General features: G+C 46.4%; 1 protein-coding gene across 1 annotated transcript in view; it reads left to right on the plus strand.

The window, feature by feature from the left end:
* LOC101649577 (putative tetratricopeptide repeat protein 41) overlaps nucleotides 1–19881 on the plus strand; it is a gene marked incomplete at its 5' end in the record, with an annotated part of 87030 nt that overhangs the window by 47324 nt on the left and 19825 nt on the right. Inside the window, 5 exons of the mRNA XM_030885850.1 lie at nucleotides 2044–2183; nucleotides 11710–11881; nucleotides 15501–15648; nucleotides 16113–16262; nucleotides 16524–16528. Of these exons, the coding sequence (XP_030741710.1) occupies nucleotides 2044–2183; nucleotides 11710–11881; nucleotides 15501–15648; nucleotides 16113–16262; nucleotides 16524–16528 (615 nt within the window). The remainder of the gene's footprint in view (nucleotides 1–2043; nucleotides 2184–11709; nucleotides 11882–15500; nucleotides 15649–16112; nucleotides 16263–16523; nucleotides 16529–19881) is intronic.

The raw sequence follows: 19881 nt of genomic DNA on the forward strand, positions 1-19881 counted from the left end.
CATGTGTTTTGTGAATCTGAAGAGGAATTTATAGATTGGTATCAAACATATGGGCTAATATCGGGCTTATGGACTTGATCTGGACTGGGTTGGGGTGTTTTCTCAATATTCCTCTTGTATATAAAGCTCTTTCTTATACATACACACAAGAAAAGAAAAGGAAAGAAAAGAAAAATGTTTCCTAAAAAAGGGGCTGATCCCAAAGGCTCAAGTAGAAAGAACATGTTTTGAAAATGATGATGGCAAGATATATACAAATGTGATTGATACAATTGATATTTGGATTGTTTTAAGAGCTGTAAGATCCCCCAATAAAATGATTTATTTCAAAAAGAAAAAAGTTTCCAAGAATGGAATCACAGATTTAACAAATGTAATATGTGTAATGAAGAGTACTTTGAATGTGATAAGGTTGTTTTGTAAAAAAAATTAAATACATGACTTTGAGGGGAAAAAAATCCGTTTTGTGTGTGTGTGTGTGTGTGTAACCTCCTAGTATCTATGAAGGGCCTTAAAAATCCCATCATCCTTTAATTCTATTTTCCCATGAACTTTTTGAAGTCCCCCTCTTATATATTTTACATTCATTATATGATATTAAAAATCTAGTGTAATGTTTGCAAATATAAATTAGATATATTTTAAATATAAGGAGCATCAGAAACGTTGCACAGAAAAATAAAAACAAAAATACATCATGCCTCCAGTGTTCCTTCAGACCCTCCTCCGTGGTCTACTCTGAGTGGCTGGTGGTCAGGTGCCCAGGCTGCTCTCCCCATCAAGCCTCACCCTCGCCTCGGCCTTGCCTTTCCAGTGGTCACTCTGGGCCTCAGCACCCTCGCCTCGGCTCGGAGGTTGTGCTCTCTAACTTGTAGGGCCAGATGTCTAGTTCAAACCCTGCACTCGGCTTCCCCTCCCTAACTCCGCCCACCACCTCTCTGTGGGCCGAGGGCTTCCCCAAGTCTGTCTGTCTGCCTGCCTGGTTCAGAGCCTGGAAAGCCAGAGCCCACCCCACACTCCCTCGGTGGGTGAGTGGAAACCCAGAGCAAAGCTGGCAGAAAGGACGTGGAAGGGCCGCGAGCGAAGGAACCGAGGGAGCGACGCAGAGTGCACTGGTGTCAAACGCGTGAGACGCAAACGATCACCAGTGGACAAATGTGGACGTTCAGACGCGGGAATGTCTGAAGAGAGACATCCTGAAAACGGTGACTTTGCAGGACGATGCATTTAACTGAGTCTCCAAGTTAGAGTTCTGTGTTTTGATTTGTCTATCGTAAAGTTTAATTATATGTGTGAGTGGTGTGTGTGTGTGTGTAAGACAGCGTCACAAAGCGTATGGGGAAAAAGTCCATTATATGTAACTTTTTCCACATACTTTGAAGCCCCCTCACACCTGTCTGTCTGTCTATCTCTATCATGTAGCTATCGAATGCTCTGGTGGCGCAGTGGGTTAGGCAGTGCACTGCTAACTGAAAGCGGGTGGTTTCTGCTATTTTTTCTCCCTGTTAAAGTAGCAATTCAAGATCATTGCAACAGAGGGCAGAATTGTATAAGAAATTTAAACTCAGCCTCTTTGCCGAGAAAAACACCCCAAAAGACAAGCTCTGGGTATCATGTGGATTGAGCTTTTGACCCCTAGTCTTACAATGGGCACAGCAAGTTTATTGACAAGCATCCTAGCTCTTGTTTGGCTCACAGGTACCATAATCGAAACCAAACTCACTGCCATCGAGTTGATGCTGACGACAGTGTAGGACAGGGTAGCACTGCCCCACTGGGTTTCTGAGACTATAACTCTTTATGGGAGTAGAAAGCCCGATCTTTTTCCTGAGCACCAACTGGGGTTTCAAAGTGCTGACCTGGTGGTGGGCAGGTGAACACATACCCAGGCGGCTCTTGACAGTGAATATACTTGGTAATAAATACAGGGACACCTCATGAGAACAATCATGCATTAACTCCATTGACACAACTAGGCCCTGGGTACGCTTTGTTCCGTTCCAGACGGGCCCGAGGGATTACTTGCCTCTGTTTTCATTCCAGTGCTGGAAAAGAGCGCCTTCCTGGCGACCACCATGGACAAATGCCGGCTCCTGGCCTTCGTCGCCAGCGTCTTGAAGCACATGGGCGACACTAAGGAAGCGGAGCAGTTGCTTCTGGATGTGGAGGACATGCTGGTCCAGGTACAGGGCGATCCGATGCCAGCGCTCCCACTTTCTCTTCCGCTTGTGTAAGAGAGTTTAGTAGAAGTGTCCTCTGCTCCTGCTTCTTTACAATTAAGTCCACAAACAAGTAGAAGCATCATTTGATTATGTTGATCAATGAGGAAGTCATGATATTAACCTACACTGTACATTACGGACAAAGAGCCCTGGTGGCAGAGTTGGTTATATGTTGCTAACTGCAAGTTTAATGGTTCAAACCCACCAGCTGCTCCTTGAGAGCAGAATGAGGGTTTCTGTTCTCTTAAAGGTTTGCAATCTCGGAAACTCACAGGGGCAGTTCTACCCTGTCTTATGAGATTGCTATGAGTCGAAGACAATGAGCTTGGATTTAGTTGAGTACATTATGGACATGGAAGCCTGGTGGCGTAGTTGGTGACGGGTTGGGCTGCTAACCACAAGGTTAGTAGTTCGAACCCACCGATGTTCCTCTGGAGAAAGATGAGGCTGTCGGGTCCACAAAGATTCACAGCCTCAGAAACCCAAAGGGGTAATTCTCCTCTGTCTTAGAGGGTCACTATGAGTCAGATCATCAACTTGATGGCAGTGAGCTTTTTTGGGTTTTGTTTTTGAGAATTTGAGTACATTATGTACCCGCTCAAAAAACCAAACTAAAACAAAACAAATCCCCTTACTACCATCAAGTTGATTTTGACTCACAGGAACCCCTATGACAGAGTAGAACTGCCCCTGAGAGCTTCTGATCCATCAGTCTTCATGAGTGCACAGAGCCTCATCTTCCTCCCACATAGTGGGTGGTGGTTTCAAACTGCTGACCTTGTGGTTAACAGCCTGATAGATTGATGGCAGTCATAGCATGAATGAATAGACGTCACTTTGTTGCCGACAGACAAGGGGTCTGGGGTGCTTGGCACTGTGTTAGCCAAAGACAGAGACCAGAATGACTCAAGAATTTCCAAGTCCCTTCCTGCAGGCGCTGACAGAAGGAAGCCATGGGGTTTCTACCTCCAAACGGTTTCAAGCTTCTGTGAAAATCCAACAAGTTATATACTCCAAACTTTGTGGCAGGTTTTGGGGCAAATAGTTAACAGGTTCTGCAATAGGCCCAGGAGAGGAGTTTCACCATGACCAGAGGGTCTTCAGCGATGAGACAAAGGGAGCAAGTTTCAACAGAAACCGTCTGCATTTCCCCAAGGAATTATTCAGCCCTCAATTGCTGTATCTTCATTACTCCAGAGGCTGTCAGACAAGGTTTCAGCCTCCCTGCTTATCCAAATGGCCTCAATCCCTCTTTCTGGAATTAGACCATTGTCGCTGATTAGGTTTAAGAGGAAACTTTGAGAGGACTATCACATCCTGAGTCTCTTTTAACCAACTAAATCTCAGCAGACCAAATCCCAAATGATGCTACATTTCTGGTTCCTGACGAACAGCGGGTTAACTCTTTCACCCCCTCTATCAACTTTAGGGGTAAACAGAAAGCTCATAAAGGGAAGAGCCATGGGGGATGGAGGTGAAGTCACACCTTTGTGGTAACTTCCAGGGAGATGCAGGGCAGGTAGACCAGCTATCTGGTCCCCAGATTGATTTCCTTTTCCCTGACTTGCAAACGCTTGGCTTCATTGACTGCAATGTCACACGCATTGGGCAACTCACTGTGTTTGGGGATGACCTTCAACTGCCCTTTAAACAAAATTACACATGTTCACTGATTGCAGAAGAGTTTGTGGACCAAGGGCAGGTACAAGCCAAAACAAAGCCAAAGCCCATTTTTTAATCGTACAACAAAGACTTCCGAATGTTTATGCACCCTCACCCTATGCCATCATTGCACGTCTTTCTAGAAGAAATGCCACTGGAAGAAGTGTGTAAAAATCAACAGCGGCAAGTATCTTTATGTCAGAAACCATGCTCACTTGCCAATTTCTGTGTCCTCTGCGGCAGACTGAGCTCTGGTGGCACAGTTGGTTATTCACTGGGCTGCTAGCCTCCGGGTCAGCAGTGAAAAACCCTCCCACTGCTTTGTAAGAAAAAGGATGAGACTCTGTTCCTGTAAAGATTTACAGTCTCGGAAACCCACAGGGTGGCTCTACTCTGCCTTAAAGGGTTGCCCGGAGTCAGAATCAACTGACTGGTGGCCTGGGATTTTTTTCCCCATAGCATATTTAAACCTGTTGGTGTTTATTTAGCAAATGAGAAAAATAAGGAACCAATAAATCAATGTGCCCTTGAAATACCACTATGGTCCTGGAAGGGTTTGAAACCCTGCTTGATCTTTCGCTGCTGGTGTGACCTTCACAGGGATTTTAACCTCTGGCCCAAGGTGCTCTCATTTTTAAGGATTCTAACAGCTGTTGCATGGGGTTACCGGAAGGATTGTGCTTAAGTGCACCAAGCCCTTCACATAGTGCCTCGCACAGAGAGAGAACAGACATCGTTGTTCGTGTTAGTACATCCAGAACACCAGAACCACTCAAGGCCCGGGAGCTCTGGGGGCGGAGGGAGTTATGAATTGGGCCGCTAATGGTAAGGTCAGCAGTTCAAAGTCACCAGCTGACTCGTGGGAGAAAGGTGAGGCTTTCCATGCTCATAGTTACCGTCGCAGAAACCCACAGGGACACTTCGGCCATGTCTGAGAGGGTTGCTATCAGTCGGAATGGATGTGATGGCCGTAAGCCTGGGTGCTGGGTTTGGGGTATCTTCAGGGTTGTCGATGTATTGGTCTGCGTTGACTGCTGTGACTACCATGTGTACACAGTGTGGGCTAAGCCCGGGGGCGCATCTTCCAGCATGATATTAGATAGCATGCCCTCAGAATCCTTAGGGTTTTCATTGGCTAGTTTTTGGAAGCAGGTCAACAGGCCGTTCTTCCAAGTTTAAAAAATTGTTTTGAGTTCTTTATGCTTTTAAAATTTTGTTATTATTATCGGTTGGAATTTAATACCTATATCATTCCAAATTTCAATCATGTCAGGTGGAATGCACTATTGCTACCACAGTTTCCAAAAAGTCTTTCCTACATGGATTCCTTGACATTGTCTCCCCTCCACCCTACCACCACCACTGTAGGCCCCTCCCCCCGAACCCCTTGTTCTACTTGCTGTCCCTCTAGGCTCATTGATCCTAGGTTTCATCCAAGTAAGATCATAAGTAAACCCCAAGCCCCAAACCAAACCCAAGGCTACTGAGTCGATTCTGAATAAAAATGACCCTCTATGGGGGTTCTAAGGCTGTAAATCTTTACGGGAACAGGTAGCCTCATCTTTCTCCTGTGGAGTGGCTGCGGGGTTTGAACTGCCAACTTGATGGTTAACAGCCCAACACTAAACTGACCACACCACCAGGTCTCTAAGATCTCAAGTACTGCCAGTTATTTGGTCATTCCTCTCTTTGGGCTATGATGAAGTCACGAGGCCTCTGTTAGCAATAATGTGACGAGTTTTAAGGAAGCAGCTTTGGCCACTTTTTAAGGAGCCTGTGTTGGGTTACACCCTGGGCTACAAACCTCAAGATGAGCAGTTTGAAACCATGCAGTGCTCTGCAAGAGAAAGAGGAGGCTTTGTGCTCCATAAAGATGTATGGTCTTGGAAACCCACAGAGGCAATTCTACGTGTCCTAGAAGGTCGCCAAGAGTGGGAAAGGACTCAGTAGCAATGGGTTTGCTCGGGTGGTGGGAGCAGTTCAGCGTTTGACTGTCACGTGCTTGGAAAAGGAAGATCGATAGGTCAAACCCACCCGCTGCTCTTCAGGAAGAAGACGTCGCAGTCTGCTTCCATGCAGACTGACCGCTGTGGAAACTCGGTAGGCCAGTTCTACTCTACCCTCTAGGGCAGTGGTTCTCAACCTTCCTACTGCCCTTTAATACAGTGAGCCTTTAACACAGTTCCTCATGTTGTGGTGACCCCCCAGTCATAAAATTATTTTTGTTGCTACTTCATAACTGTAACTTTGCTACTGTTATGAGTTGGGCGACCCCTGTGAAAGGGTCACTTGACCCCCAAAGGGGTTATGACCCACAGGTTGAGAACCTGCTCTAGGGTTACTATCAGTCAGAACCAAACCAGCAGCAATGTGCTTGATTTGGTTTTGGGGTGACCACACTTTGATCTTCCTGGAAGAAGAATGAGAGGACTCTGGTGTCCTGTTGTGAGGGTAGAATCTCCCCTTCCCAAATGTTTTCCCATCTATTGCTGATGCATGTCTATCCAATGATTACCAGGTATGGATTAGGATCCACCACTTGTCTGTCAGTTTGTCATACTGTGGTGGCTTGTGTGTTGCTTAAGATCATCCAACAGTGGTTGGATGCCAGAAGCTCAGGCCAGATTCAGAAGAGGATGTGGGACTGGGGATATCATTGCTGATGTCAGTTGGATCTTGGCTCAAAGCAGAGAATACCAGAAAGATGTTTACTCATGTTTCATTGACTTGTGTATTCAAAGGCATTCAACCGTATAGAGTGATATAGACCATAATAAGCAATGGATAAGCTTGAGAAGAATGGGAATTCCAGAATCCTTCATTGTGCTTATTGGAACATATACATGGATCAAGAGGCAGTTCTAAAAGAACAAGGGAATACTGCACAGTTTAAAATCAGGAAAGTGTGCGTCAGCGTTGTATCCTCTCACTGTACTTGTTCAATCTATATGCTGAGCAAGTCATCAGAGAAGCGAGGTTATATGAAGAAGAGTGTGGCATCAGGGTTGGAGGAAGGCTTATGAACAACCTTGTTTGCTGAAAGTGAGGAGAACTTTTGAAGTACTTGCTGATGAAGATCAAGGATTGTAGCCTTCAGTATGGATTAAAACTCAAAGAAAAGGTTAAATATTAAGGTAGCAGTCAGACATTGGGCCTCTACTCAGGTCCTCCCTCAATGCAAGCACACTTTGTTCTAATAACCTGGCATTCTGTGATGCTCATCTTCCTGACACTATTGCTGAAGACAAAATGGGTGCAGAAGCTAATGTGGTGAAGAAAAGTAATGGTGCCTGGCTATTACAATATATATTGTCTGGGGTCTTCAATGCTTGAAGTTAAACAAGCAGCCATCTAGCAGGGAAACAACAAAGCCCACACGGAAGAAGTACACCAACCCATGTGAACCCAAGGTGTCGATGGGATCAGGTATCAGGCATCAGAAGACCCAAAACAAACAACCATTTTGATGCAAATGAGGGGGGTCAGAATGGAGACCCAAAGCCCATCTGCAGACAATTGGACATCCCTTCACAGAAGGGTCACAAGGAAGGGATGAGCCAGTCAGGGTGCAGCACCAACGAAACACACAACATTCCTCTAGTTCTTAGTGCTTCCCCCCACCTCACTATCATGACTCCAATTCTACCTTAAAAATCGGGCTAGACCATAGCATGTACACTGCTACAGATAAGACCTCTCGACACAGAATCCAGGACAGATAAGCCCCTCAGGACCAATATTGAGAGTAATGATACCCTGAGGGTAGGGGGAAGGTGGGAGGAGAATGGGGAGGAAAGGGGGAACTGAGCACAATGATTGACATAAACACACACACACACACACACACCCATCCAGGGGGATGAACAACAGAAACGTGGGTGAAGGGAGACAGCAGACAGTGTAAAATATGAAAATAATGCTAAATTATCAAGGGTTCATGAGGGTGGGAGGGTGGCAGAGGGGGGAAAATAGAGGAGCTAATACCAAGGGCTCAAGTAGAAAGACAATATTTGGAAATGATGATGGCAATGTATGTACAAATGTGCTTGATACAATTGATGTATGGATTGTTCTAAGAGCTATCAGAGCCCTCAATAGAATGATTTATTTAAGTTTAAAAAATTCAAGGGAAGGAAGACCAAAATCCTCACAATGGACCAACAGGTAACATCAAAGAGTTTGTCTTGCTCGGATCCACAGTCAATGCTCATGGAAGTAGCTGTCAAGCGATCAAAAGTCATATCACATTAGGTAAATCTTCTGCACAAGGTCTTTTTAGACTATTGAAGAGCAAGGGTCTACTTTGAGGACTAAGATGTGCCTGGCCCAAATCCTGGTATGCTCCATTGCATCATATGCATGTGAAAGTTGGACATTGAATAAGGAAGACCGTAGATGAATCAATGCATTTGAATCGTGGTGCTGGAGAAGAATATTGAAAGTACCACGAATTGCCACAAGGCCAAACCGATCTATATTGGAAGAAGGCCAGAGTGCTCATTAGAGACAGGGATGGCAAGACTTCATCTTACTTTGGACCTATTGTCAAGAGAGACCAGTCCCTGGATAAGGACATCATAGTTGGTAGAGTGGAGGGGCAGCAAACAAGAGGAAGCCCTCGACGAGATGGGTGGACACAGTGGCTGCTTCAATGGGCTCCGGCATAGGAAACTGTGAGGCTGGCACAGCACCGTGCCATGCTCCATTCTGTGTGCACAGGGTCGCTCTGGGTTGGAGTTGACTCGATGGTGCCTAACAGCAACCACATGGATTAGGTCAATGTTGAGTCTTGATTGTCATCCTTAACTCGTTCATTCACTCAGCTAATGTTCATTGAGGGCTTGCTTAGGCCCAGCACTGTGCTGGGAGTGGAGGTGAGAGCAGGGAGTGAAGCAGGTACAGTGTTTGGCCCCTTGAAGCTTCCAGTCTTGCGCGAACTCTTGGTAGCCACAGCTGCTCAGCGAGACGTGCCTGTCGTGGTGAAGGCTGCCATCGTAGGGGGAATTCCAAAGCTGAGACATTCGGGGAGAGCTTCCCGCTTCGGAGAATTCCTTCCAGAGGCCTTGCTCTTAGGATTCTATTCCCAAAGTATATTTGCAGCAGTTCTTGGGGACTAGCCACCATGGAGACTATGAAAAGAATTCTCTTTAAGCTCTGATGGCGTTTCCAGCAGAGAAGTTCTCAAGCTATTTTGGGCAATAACATTTTTTGAAATAGGAGCAGGCCTTGAAAAGTTTGTGGGAAAATAGAATGAAAAGATAATGGAGTTCTTCTACAAGCTTTTTGAAGCTCTCCCTCCCCCATGTATGCCTAACATTCTTGAAGGAAAAGATCTTACTGTTTCCTATGGGCACATTTATACTGTTTCTTTGGATGAGATAGTTTTCAAAGTTAAGGCAGTGGGTTTATAACTGGGGGCAATTTTATTCTTCAGGGGACATTGGGCAATATCTAGAAGAAGTTTGCCGGTCACAACTGGGGACAGTGTACTACTGGCCTTTAGTGTGTGTGTGTGGGGGTGGGGTGGGGTGTGTGTACTACGAGATATCCTATACAGCACAGGTTTTCTGTGAGTTGCAGCCAATCAGAATCCTAACCAACATTGGCAGGCCCTCTCTCAGAGTTGATTGGATCTCAGCCAGGTCAAAATGGAGGCCATCTTTGAAGTGGAGGAGCAGAGGAAAGGTGAGGAAGAGCTGCTGGGAGCAGGGCGTGTGTACAGAGAAGCTTGAAGCAGGAGTAAAATGGCCCCGGAATCCCACACCACTCCAGGCTGCCTCCGGGGCCAAGGAGATGAGCAGCTCAGATAGATAGAGTAGATATATTTGTAGAACATCTGCTTGAAATTCTGGGCCAAGTCACAAACGCTGATCAGCTGGGCATGGACCTAACCCACAGTGTCTGGAGGGCTTTTCCGAAGAAGTCTGAGAAAAGGTACCCAAACTTACTGCCACAGAGTCAATTGCAACTATAGGACAGAGTAGAACTGCCCCTGTGGGTTTCCGAGGCTGTAACTCTTTATAGGAGTAGACAGCTTCATGTTTTTCTCTCTTGGAGTGGTGGGTTGTTTTGAACTAGTAACCTGGTTAGCAGCCCAATGAGAAGTCACTACACCACAGGGGTTTCTGGAAGAGGTACCAGAGAGTCAAAAGACTCAAAGTCTTTGAATTCACACCATGGAGTCAGGGTCCGTCAGTCCTTTTTTTGGGCTAACATTATGGTATGGCATCACGTTTTATGTAATTATTGATGATGATAATGGTGGGTATTTGAGCAGGACCTTATTAGTTGCTGGAAAGATTCACTTATCCCAATAATATAATAAGATACAATAACTAAGTTTTCTGAAAGGAGATGGCATCAGCAAATTAAAGTAACTAACTCATCTACTCTCTTTTCTTATATTGGGGTTCTAAGAAATCATATCCACCTATGGTGGCGTAGTGGGTTCCCCATTGAACAGCAGTTTGAACCCAGCACAGGAGAAAGATGAGGATGTTTTCTGTAAAAATGTAAAGTCTTAGTCAGTCAGGGTGCAGTGTAGCAATGATGAAACATACAACTTTCCTCTAGTTCCTAAATGCTTCCTCCTCCCCCACTATCATGATCCCAATTCTACCTTACAAATTAGGCTAGACCAGAGGATGTACACTAGTACAGATAGGAACTGGAAACACAGGGAATCCAGGGTGGATGATCCCTTCAGGACCAGTGGTGAGGGTGGTGATACAGGGAGGGTAGAGGGAGGGTGGAGTGGAAAGGAGGAACCAATTACAAGGATCTACAAGTTACCTCCTCCCTGGGGGACGGACAACAGAAAAGTGAGTGAAGGGAGACGTTGGACAGTGTAAGATATGACAAAATAATAATTTATAAATTATCAAGGGTTCATGAGGGAGAGAGGAGCAGGGAGGGAGGGGGAAAATGAGGAGCTGATGCCAGGGACTTAAGTGGAGAGCAAATGTTTTGAGAATGATGAGGGCAATGAATGTACAAATATGCTCAACACAATCGATGTATGTATGGATTGTGATAAGAGTTTTATGAGCCCCTAATAAAATGATTTTTAAAAAGAGAGAGAAAAAACAAGAGAGAAACACACTTTAAAATATAGCCAAGACATTTGGTTTACATTTATGGAAATAAAAGAGTATGTATTTAAACAGAAAAAAAAAGTAAAGTCTTGGAAACCCAAAGAGGCAGTTCTACTGTGTTATCGGGTGGCTCTGAGTTGGGATTGACTTGATGGCAGGGAGTTGGGGTTGGGAGTATATTCTGAGACATTCAGATAGTTCTGATAGAGGAGTGAGTTGAGGTAAGGAAGTTGAAGTACTTCTGAAATGAATATGTTTGATGAGAAGAAGGAATTGAATTTAAGTCTCTAAGCAAAAGTACGTGAAATCAGTAGCTCTTCAGTCGTGCTTGAAATCAAGGCTCGTGCAGGAAGCGTTTGTAGCTGCTCATTGGAATCCGGGGTTCCATCACCTCTGGGACCTTTAATCGATGTAAGAAATCATCATATTGTTATTATTCTCGAGTTTTATTACATATTAATTAGAAATAATCCATGACAACATTCCCCAGAGTTGATTGGGAAAACTTCCCAATAAACATTTTATGCACTAAGACCATTAGACCATTTTATGCGCCGTTGCACCAGCACCTTCATTTTGGAAGTACTTGACCTTCTCCAACCAACAGGGCAAAGCAGATGCTCTTTCACAAGTTTGTCCTGGAGCGGCCTTTCTCGGGTGGGCGTGTAGTTGGATGCAGTTTTGCCAATGCTGTGTTTCCTCATGAGTAATTTCCTTTTCATCTTGTACAGAATCAATCCCCGACAGAAATGCTTTCCACGGTACAGAACGCCCTTGGGGAGCTCTACCTTGAAATCGGAATGATGCAGGAAGCATTCCAGTATTTCCTGCGAGCATGGTCAACCCTGATGTGCTTGTCCCCCAGCGACTTGAAAACCAACCAGAACTTGGTGAAGCAACAAGGTATGGGGGACACATGCTCAAGAATTAACCTCTTGTGTATTTGATGAAGTTGGCTTCTCCAGCCCATCCACAAAAAAAGGAGGTGTGTGTGTGTGTTGGGGGTGGTGGTGAGGTTTTTTATTGTGGTAAAAATACACAGGAAGAGATTGGCCAACTCAACCATTTTTACATGTGTAATTCAGAAACGTTGGTTACACGCATCAGATTGCGCAATGATCATGACTGTCTTTTCCTGATTTATTTCGCCATCGTCAGAAACTTAGTGTCCCCTCAGTGCTAATTTCCTCCCCCCTCCTCCCTTCCATCAGTGGGAAACATGAGTGAAAATTTCCCTCTACATATGAGCTTGCATCAGACAAGTAGGCTCAAACAGTATGTGTCTTTCTATGACAGCAAACTGTCTTCATGTTTCATGCTTCCTTTCTCTTCTCTCCATTGGATGTAGGAATCACAGTTTGCTTATCCATACATCAGTCGATGGACCTTTCTATCCATTGGTGAGGGAGCACGGTGCTGCCATGAATATTGGTGTGCAGGTTCCTATTTGCATTCCTCTCCAATTCTTTTGGGTAGATACCTAGGGTCATAATCCTAATGTCTGGGTCCCTGGGTCCTTTCTATGTGTAACTTGCTGAGGTGCTTCCCAAAGGATTTCCTTAGCAGCTGCATCATTTTGCATCCCCGGCAGCAGTGGATGAGGACTCCTCTGGGCTGCAGGGCTGGAGGGGGGTGGGGGTGAGGGTTGCCCAGAAAGCACTCCTTTTACCGAGGGATCACTGTTCTAGAATGCTTGAGGCTGTTAGGAGAGAGTCCTTTTAGAGCTTGATTTGAAGCCAGTCTTTCTGGACTCCACTCCCCTCGCTTCACTTCTGTGCCTGTAGACCTGCTGCTTAACCTTTCTGGGTCCCAGTTTCCTTCCTTGTAATTGAAGAATTCAAATCGTCTTCACCCGTTGCTGTGTGTACGGAGGGAGCTGATAGGAGACTGTGAAGCCCACAGCAGACTGTCTGCCATGTGGCTGACGTTGTTAGGTGCCATCGAGGTCCCTACTTGTTGCGACCTGGTGTGCAACAGAAGGACAGACACACTGCTGGGCTCTGCACCACCTTCACTATCGTTATTGTGGTTCAGCTATCGTTGCAGCTACTGTGTCAACCCGTCCTGTTGACGGTCTTCGTTCTTGCTCACCCTTTCCTTTACCAGCAGGATGATCTTCACCAGGGACTGGTCTTTCCTGATAATGTGTCCACATACCTGAGATGAAGTATCATCATCTTTGCTTCTAAGGAACATCTTGGATATATTTCTCCCAAGACAGATTTGTTTGTTCTTCTGGCAGTCCATGGGACCACCATTCAATGCATCGATTCTCCTGTCTTTCTTAGTCGTGGCTCAGTTTCACATGCCTATGAGGCAATGGGAAAATGCCACGGAGCAGGTCACGAGTACCTTAGTCCTCAAAGTGACATCTCTGCTGTTTAACACTTTATTTCTTTATATATTTTTATAAATCATTTTATTGGGGGCTCTTACAGCTCTTACAACAATCCATACATCCATTGTATCAAGCACATTTGTACAAATGTTGCCATCATCATTTTCAAAACATGTTCTTTCTACTTGAGCCCTTGGTATCAGCTCCTCTTTTTGGAAACATTTTCTTACGCCTCAGTTTGGATGGATGACAGCACCTCCCTCATTTTATCTTCACCTCTTCTACGTCATCAGATCAAGGGTGGGAGGGGAGAAAAGAGGTGTCAACGGGATCAGGTATCAGGCATCAAAACACCCAAAACAATCATATTGATGCAAACGAGGGGGGTCGGAGTGGAGACCCAAAGCCCATCTGTAGACAATTGGAATCCCCTCACAGAAGGGTCACAAGGAAGGGATGAGCCAGTCAGGATGCTGCAGTATAGCATCGACTACTGCTTCCATCAACGTGGACTGTGGATCCAAGTAAAATGAAATCCCTTCAACCTTTTCTCTGTTTATCTGTTTAGTATGATGTGATCTATTGATCCAGCTGGGTGGATTTTTGTTTGCTTTTGATTGAATTGCCATCCGCTTCGACTCTTTCATCTTCATCAGTAAGTACTTCTTGTGTGGTGGGCATACAGAAGGTTGTTCATGAGTCTTCCTGCAATTCCGACTCTTCTTCCTACGGTCTCGCTTCTTGGATTAGCGGCTCAGCATACAGCCTGAATAAGGATGGTGTCTAGTTATAACCCTGACACATACTTTCCTTGATTTTAAATTGTGCATTTTCCTCTTCCCATACCACACCACGGCTTAGAAAGCACTCTCTGGTTCCCAGGCGGCTGCATTATTGTCAAATAATCGAAGACTCTCAAGCAAGGAGAAAATGGTTGGACCCAACTGGCCCCATGGCAGTGAGTTTGGGTTTTGTTTGAGCGTTCTCAGAATCTGGATGGAAGTGGGCTATGTGGATGTAAGGCCACCCCGTTATTAACTCATTGAAGCACATCCATTTTCTTCTTCTTTTTTAACACACTGGGGTGCTTTATTGAGCTTGCTGATAGATGGAGATACACATTCAAACTGTATCGGGGGTGGGCAGGCCAGGGGTCAGGGACCAGGTCGTCCATCAGAGGGTTCAGGACACAGCGTGGTGCAGAGACTAGTGGCTTTGCTGGCCCATCATCTGTGACAGGGCTTGGCAGCTCATCACTGTGCCCATCCGTAGTGAGAAGAACGATGAAAATGAGGATCCCCAGGAGGCCGAGGCCCGTCGAGAAGATGTTAGGCACTTGGCCGTGGAAGCGTGGCTCTGCACCCCAATCATGGCGCCTACCATCTTCTGGTCCCTAGACTTCATGGAGTAGCCGTAGGCTACGAAGCGCAGGCAGCAGCATTGGAGCCAGAGTGTGTTGAAGAGGGACCAGACGACGTGGTTGGGCACGTGGGGCTCACTCTGGATGTTGATCACGGGGGACTGCGTGGGGGCGGTGTGGTGTGGTGCCTTCAGTACACCTAATCTTAAGCTCCTCTTGAGCCATCTCCTGGGTGGAAGACTCTGAAACCTGCGGAAAGGGAGAGGCCGGGAAGTACCTGGCGCAGGTCTCCTCTGCTTAAACCCATTGTCCTTCCCTGGGGCCAGACGCCAGCTTCAGGTGGGTTCTCCGGTGTCCCCACTCAGTGTGGCCAGCTAGAATGGCTCCCCAGGTACTGCCATTCTTGGGCCTGCTGGAAGTGCCTCCGTTTGCTTCTTGTAAGGCTCTGTCGTGTCATTGTGTCCTAGCACAACAAGATGTGTTGGCTACCTCCGGTTACCACGGGAACAACTGGCTTCACCACATCTGTATCCTTCCCCAATTTCTCACTTGCTACTTTGCAAAACAGACTCTTCATTTTGAATTCAATCTGTGGTCTTAGCTCCTTGACCCTATAATTGTGGTGCACACGCACCCTTGTATGAAAACCAGCCCGTCGTCGTACAGTATAGATTGGGGATTAATTCATGAAGGAAAGCGTCTGCCTATTGGCATTGATGCAGACGTGGTATTAAATGCTCTGCCTATTGCCGTTTTTACTGTGTTGGGGTGGAGTGGGGGGAATCGTCGGCATCATATTCTTTGCCAAAATCGATTCCCTGCAGGCAGAGTGCTGAACAATCTGACAAAGTCAGGGTCCGAGGAGTTCTTAAAACAAAATCACATTTTGGAATATGCTACTGACTTTGCCCAGTTACTGGACAACAACCCAAGCGATCAAGCTACCATGAAGTACACAGAAGGCATTTTAAGGTAAGGATTCATGTCTCTTGGGGCGTGGGGTGGGGTGGGAGATTTTTTTCCCCCTACTAATTTTTATTGTTATGATTAATTCCTTTAAAGCAGTGGTTCTCAACCTGTGGGTCGCGACCCCGTTGGGGGTCGAATGACCCTTTCACAGGGGTCGCCCGATTCATAAGAGTAGCAAAATGACAGTGATGAAGTAGCAATGAAAATGATTTTATGGTTGGGGGTCACCACCACCTGAGGTCGCGGCATGAGGAAGGTGGAGAAGCACTGCTTTAAAGACGGCGTACACTATCTCGTCCTTGAAGCTCAGTGATCATAACTTGCCCTGCTGGCTTTCCTTTGTCGCTTCCGGGACAAGTTTCTGGTGTCTCTGAGGAGAAGTCCATGGACATTAGTGTTGCCAGCACAGTCCACGTTGCCAACATCAATCATGCCCAGGAAATCTCTCACCTATGTTTTCCTTTCAGATTAGCTGCTGGGAATGTTTCTCTGGCAAAAATGAAATTTCAAGAATGCTTAAATATCAGGAGAAATTTGTTTGGCAAGACAAATATCCTGGTTGGAGAAATTATGGAGTATTTGGCAGATTTGCTATTTTTCCCTCTGCATGACGAAAGGTTAGTTTTTATGACACGCTCGCAGGCATGCGATCAGGAAGGTCCAGCTGCCCACTGCGGGTGGCCCGCTGCTCAGGCTCCAGTCTTGCTCGGAGAACCCAGGGCCTCACCCTGCTTGAGACGAGGATTTGTCGGGACCCGGATAATCACGCCAAAGGAGCTTAGTCCACAGGCTGGACCGGGGCTTTGCAAGAGGAAAAATACAAAGGGGTCTGATGTGTTCATGAGTATGTCTCATGTCTCATGTCTCATGTCTCCGAGCCCAAGTGAGGGCTCCGAGAAGGAGCCGCACTTAATTCAGGGCCTTGAGGCAGGCCTCAGAGTCCCTGGGTGGTATAAATGGTTACTGCGCTCAGCTGCTAACCTGCATGTTGGGGGTTCAAGTCTACCCAAAGACGCCTCCAAAGAAAACCCTGGTGATCGTCTTCTGAAAACCCCACGGAGCCCTTTCTGTGCCACACACAGGGGGCCATAAGTTGAAATAGACTTGATAGCCTTCAAATTAAAAAAAAGGTCTAAGTCTCTAATGTAAGACCCGGACCCTGGTCTACACAGCGTCTCAAGCTGTGCTTCCCTGCTTCCCCTCCTCGTTCTGTGGGGCAGAGGCGGGGTCCTGTTGGGTCTCTTATGGTGTGTGTGTGTGTGTGTGTCTCCTCAGCATTTTTTCATAACCGATTCCGCAGCATAAATAGTCGGGGGAGGGTTAAACTGTGAGGCTGTTCAGCCCTGTTATTTTTTTTTTTTAAATAATTTTATTGGGGGCTTGTACAACTCATCACAATCCATCCATTCATCCATTGTGTCAAACACATTTGTACATTTGTTGCCCTCATCATTCTCAAAACATTTTCTTTCTACTTGAGCCCTTGGTATCAGCCCCTCATTTTTACTCCCTCCCTCTCCCACCCTCCCTCTCACAAACTCTTGATAAATTATAAATTATTATTTTTTCATGTCTTACACTGTCCTATGTCTCTCTTCATCCACTTTTCTGTTGTCCGTCCCCCAGGGAGGGGGTTATATGTAGATCATTGTGATTGGTTCCTTCTTTCTACCTCACCTTCCTTTTACCCTCCTGGTATCGCTACTCTCATTATTGGTCTGGAGGGGTTTATCTGTCCTGAATTCCCTGTGTTTCCAGCTCTTATCTGTACCAGTGTACATGCTCTGGTCTAGGCAGATTTGTAAGGTATAATTGGGATCATGATAGTGGCAGAAAGGAAGCATTTAGGAACTAGAGGAAAGTTGTATGTTTCATCATTGCTACACTGCTCCCTGACTGGCTCGTCTCCTCCCCATGACCCTTCTGTAAGGGGATGTCCAGTGGCCTACAGTTGTGCTTTGGGTCTCCACTCCTCACTCCCTCTCATTCACAATGATATGATTTCATTTTTTTGGATATAATTTTCTTTGTTCTTTGATTCCTGATACCTGATGCTGTTGACACCTCGTTATCACACAGGCTGGCGAGCTTCTACCATGTGGGCTTTGTTGCTTCTCAACTAGATGGCCGCTTGTCTATATTCAAGCCTTTAAGACCCCAGATGCTGTATCTTTTGATAGCCGGGCATCATCAGCTTTCTTCACCACCTTTGCTTATGCACCCGGTTTGTCTTTAGTGATCATGTTGGGAAGGTGAGCATCATGGAATGCCAGTTTATAGAACAAAGTGTTCTTGCATTGAGGGAGTGCTTGAGTAGAGGCCCAATGTCCACCTGCTACCTTAATACTAAACCTATAAATAGGTGCACATAGCTCTATTTCCCATCCTCATATATACATATATTTACATATGTGCATTCAGCTCTGTTCTTGTTGTTCCCCAGCTCTCCCACCTCTTCCCTGTCCCGCCTTTGGTTTCAGTTTTTTACTTTGAGCTCTTGCCGTCTCATTTCACACCAGGGAGGTACCCTGGCTGCGCCCTGGCTTACAGGGAGCCTGGGGTGCAAGTCTCTAGCACTGGAGGGCCATTCTACATTAACACTGTCTAAGAGTATTTGCAGATTTCAAGAATTGCCCTAATATGGGGCAATCGTTGTTGTGTGTCACCCAGTTGATCTCCCCTCCTCCAGAGTCCTTACAGCACAGAGTACGACCGCTCCCTAGGGTTTCTGAGGCTTTAATCAGGAAAGGAGCAGCCAAACACATCTTTCTTCCCTAGAGCAGTTGCTGGATCTGAACTGTGGCTAAGCACTTAACCACTGTGCCCCATGGATCCTAAAAGGGGCAGATCCACGTGTATGCTGTAGATGCTCTATAGCTGAAGCAACCCATTTCCGTAAAGGTTGACAGCCCCAGAGCCCTCTGGGGGCAGTTCTATTTTGTCCTGTAGGGTTGCTAGGAGTTGGGATGGACTCCATGCTGTGGGCCTTAGATAAATAGCAGCGGTTGTTAGATGGTGGGCTCTGCAGCCCAATTGCCTGGATTCCAGTTTGATTTCAGCTACTTAAGTGGTTCAAACCCACTCAGAGGCACATGGAAGAAAAGTCTGGCAATCTGCTTCCAAAAGGTCCCCGCCTTGAAAACTCTCTGGGGAACAGAGAGTACACCGCTGTGAGTCGGGCTGCTAGCCACAAGATGCGTAGTTTGGAAACCACCAGCCGCTCCTAGGGCACACGAGGAGCCTTCCGATTCCTATAAACAGCTCCTGCCTCTGGCAGACACAGGTACAGCTCCACCCCATCCCACAGGGTCACTGTGAGCTGGTGGCGACCTGGTGGCAAGGAGCTTTTCAATGGATTTCTCCATCGTCAGAACGGACTCAGCTGCAGCATGGGGCAGCCACGGTGAGCCGTGGGGCCCAGGGCTTCCTCCTTGGCATCTCCTTCCTTTTCCTCTTGGGTAAGATGAGAACAGTCATTTCTTCCTCACGGGATTCTTGTGAGGATTACATCATCCCATATGTGAGGCACTTAGCAGAAAGTACATGCTAACAGTTCCACACGTCGAGTTATGAGTGTGACTCTTTCGTTTCCCAGCTGGTGATTTTTGAGGGACTTGATGCCTCAGAGACCTCCTCTGACCATCTCAAGACCAGGACTGTGAGCAGAGAACAGGAGTTTCTCTCTCTTTCTTTTCCAGAGATAGAAACAGCTTAGCTGTAGAACCTTTGCCTCTAAAAGAAAAACTCTAGACGCGGAGCCTGCTGCCCGAGTCATCTCTATTCCCTGGGCTGCCCCCCACAACCCTGGGCTGTTAGGGTGTGAATCACCAGACACTCGATCCTGCGGGTCCATTCTACATCAAGGACCTGCCCATCCACAAGGCTTTCCTCCCAGGCTGCCACGTCCAGGCTCAGCCTTGTGAGTTGGTGGAGAAACTTTCTTCCTTGTCTCGGTTACCCAACACTGCTGTCACACAAGGCAGCACAGACTTCAAAGGACAGACATTATTTTTGCTAACAGTCCAAATCAGGCGATGGCCGTCCCTTCAGCCAGCTTCTCTAGTTTCTGGTGCCCACCGGCAATCTTTGGAGTTCTTCTGGTAGGTGGGTCCTCATACGGTGTCTGTCTTTCTTCTTCTTCTTTTTAATTATTTTATTAGGGGCTCATACAACTCTTATCACAATCCATACACACATCAATTGTGTAAAGCGCATTTGTACATTCATTGCCCTCAT

Source organism: Echinops telfairi, unplaced genomic scaffold, assembly GCF_000313985.2.
Source record: "Echinops telfairi isolate 266 unplaced genomic scaffold, ASM31398v2 ScPeMD7_2;HRSCAF=8, whole genome shotgun sequence".
Taxonomy (NCBI): Eukaryota; Metazoa; Chordata; class Mammalia; order Afrosoricida; family Tenrecidae; genus Echinops; species Echinops telfairi.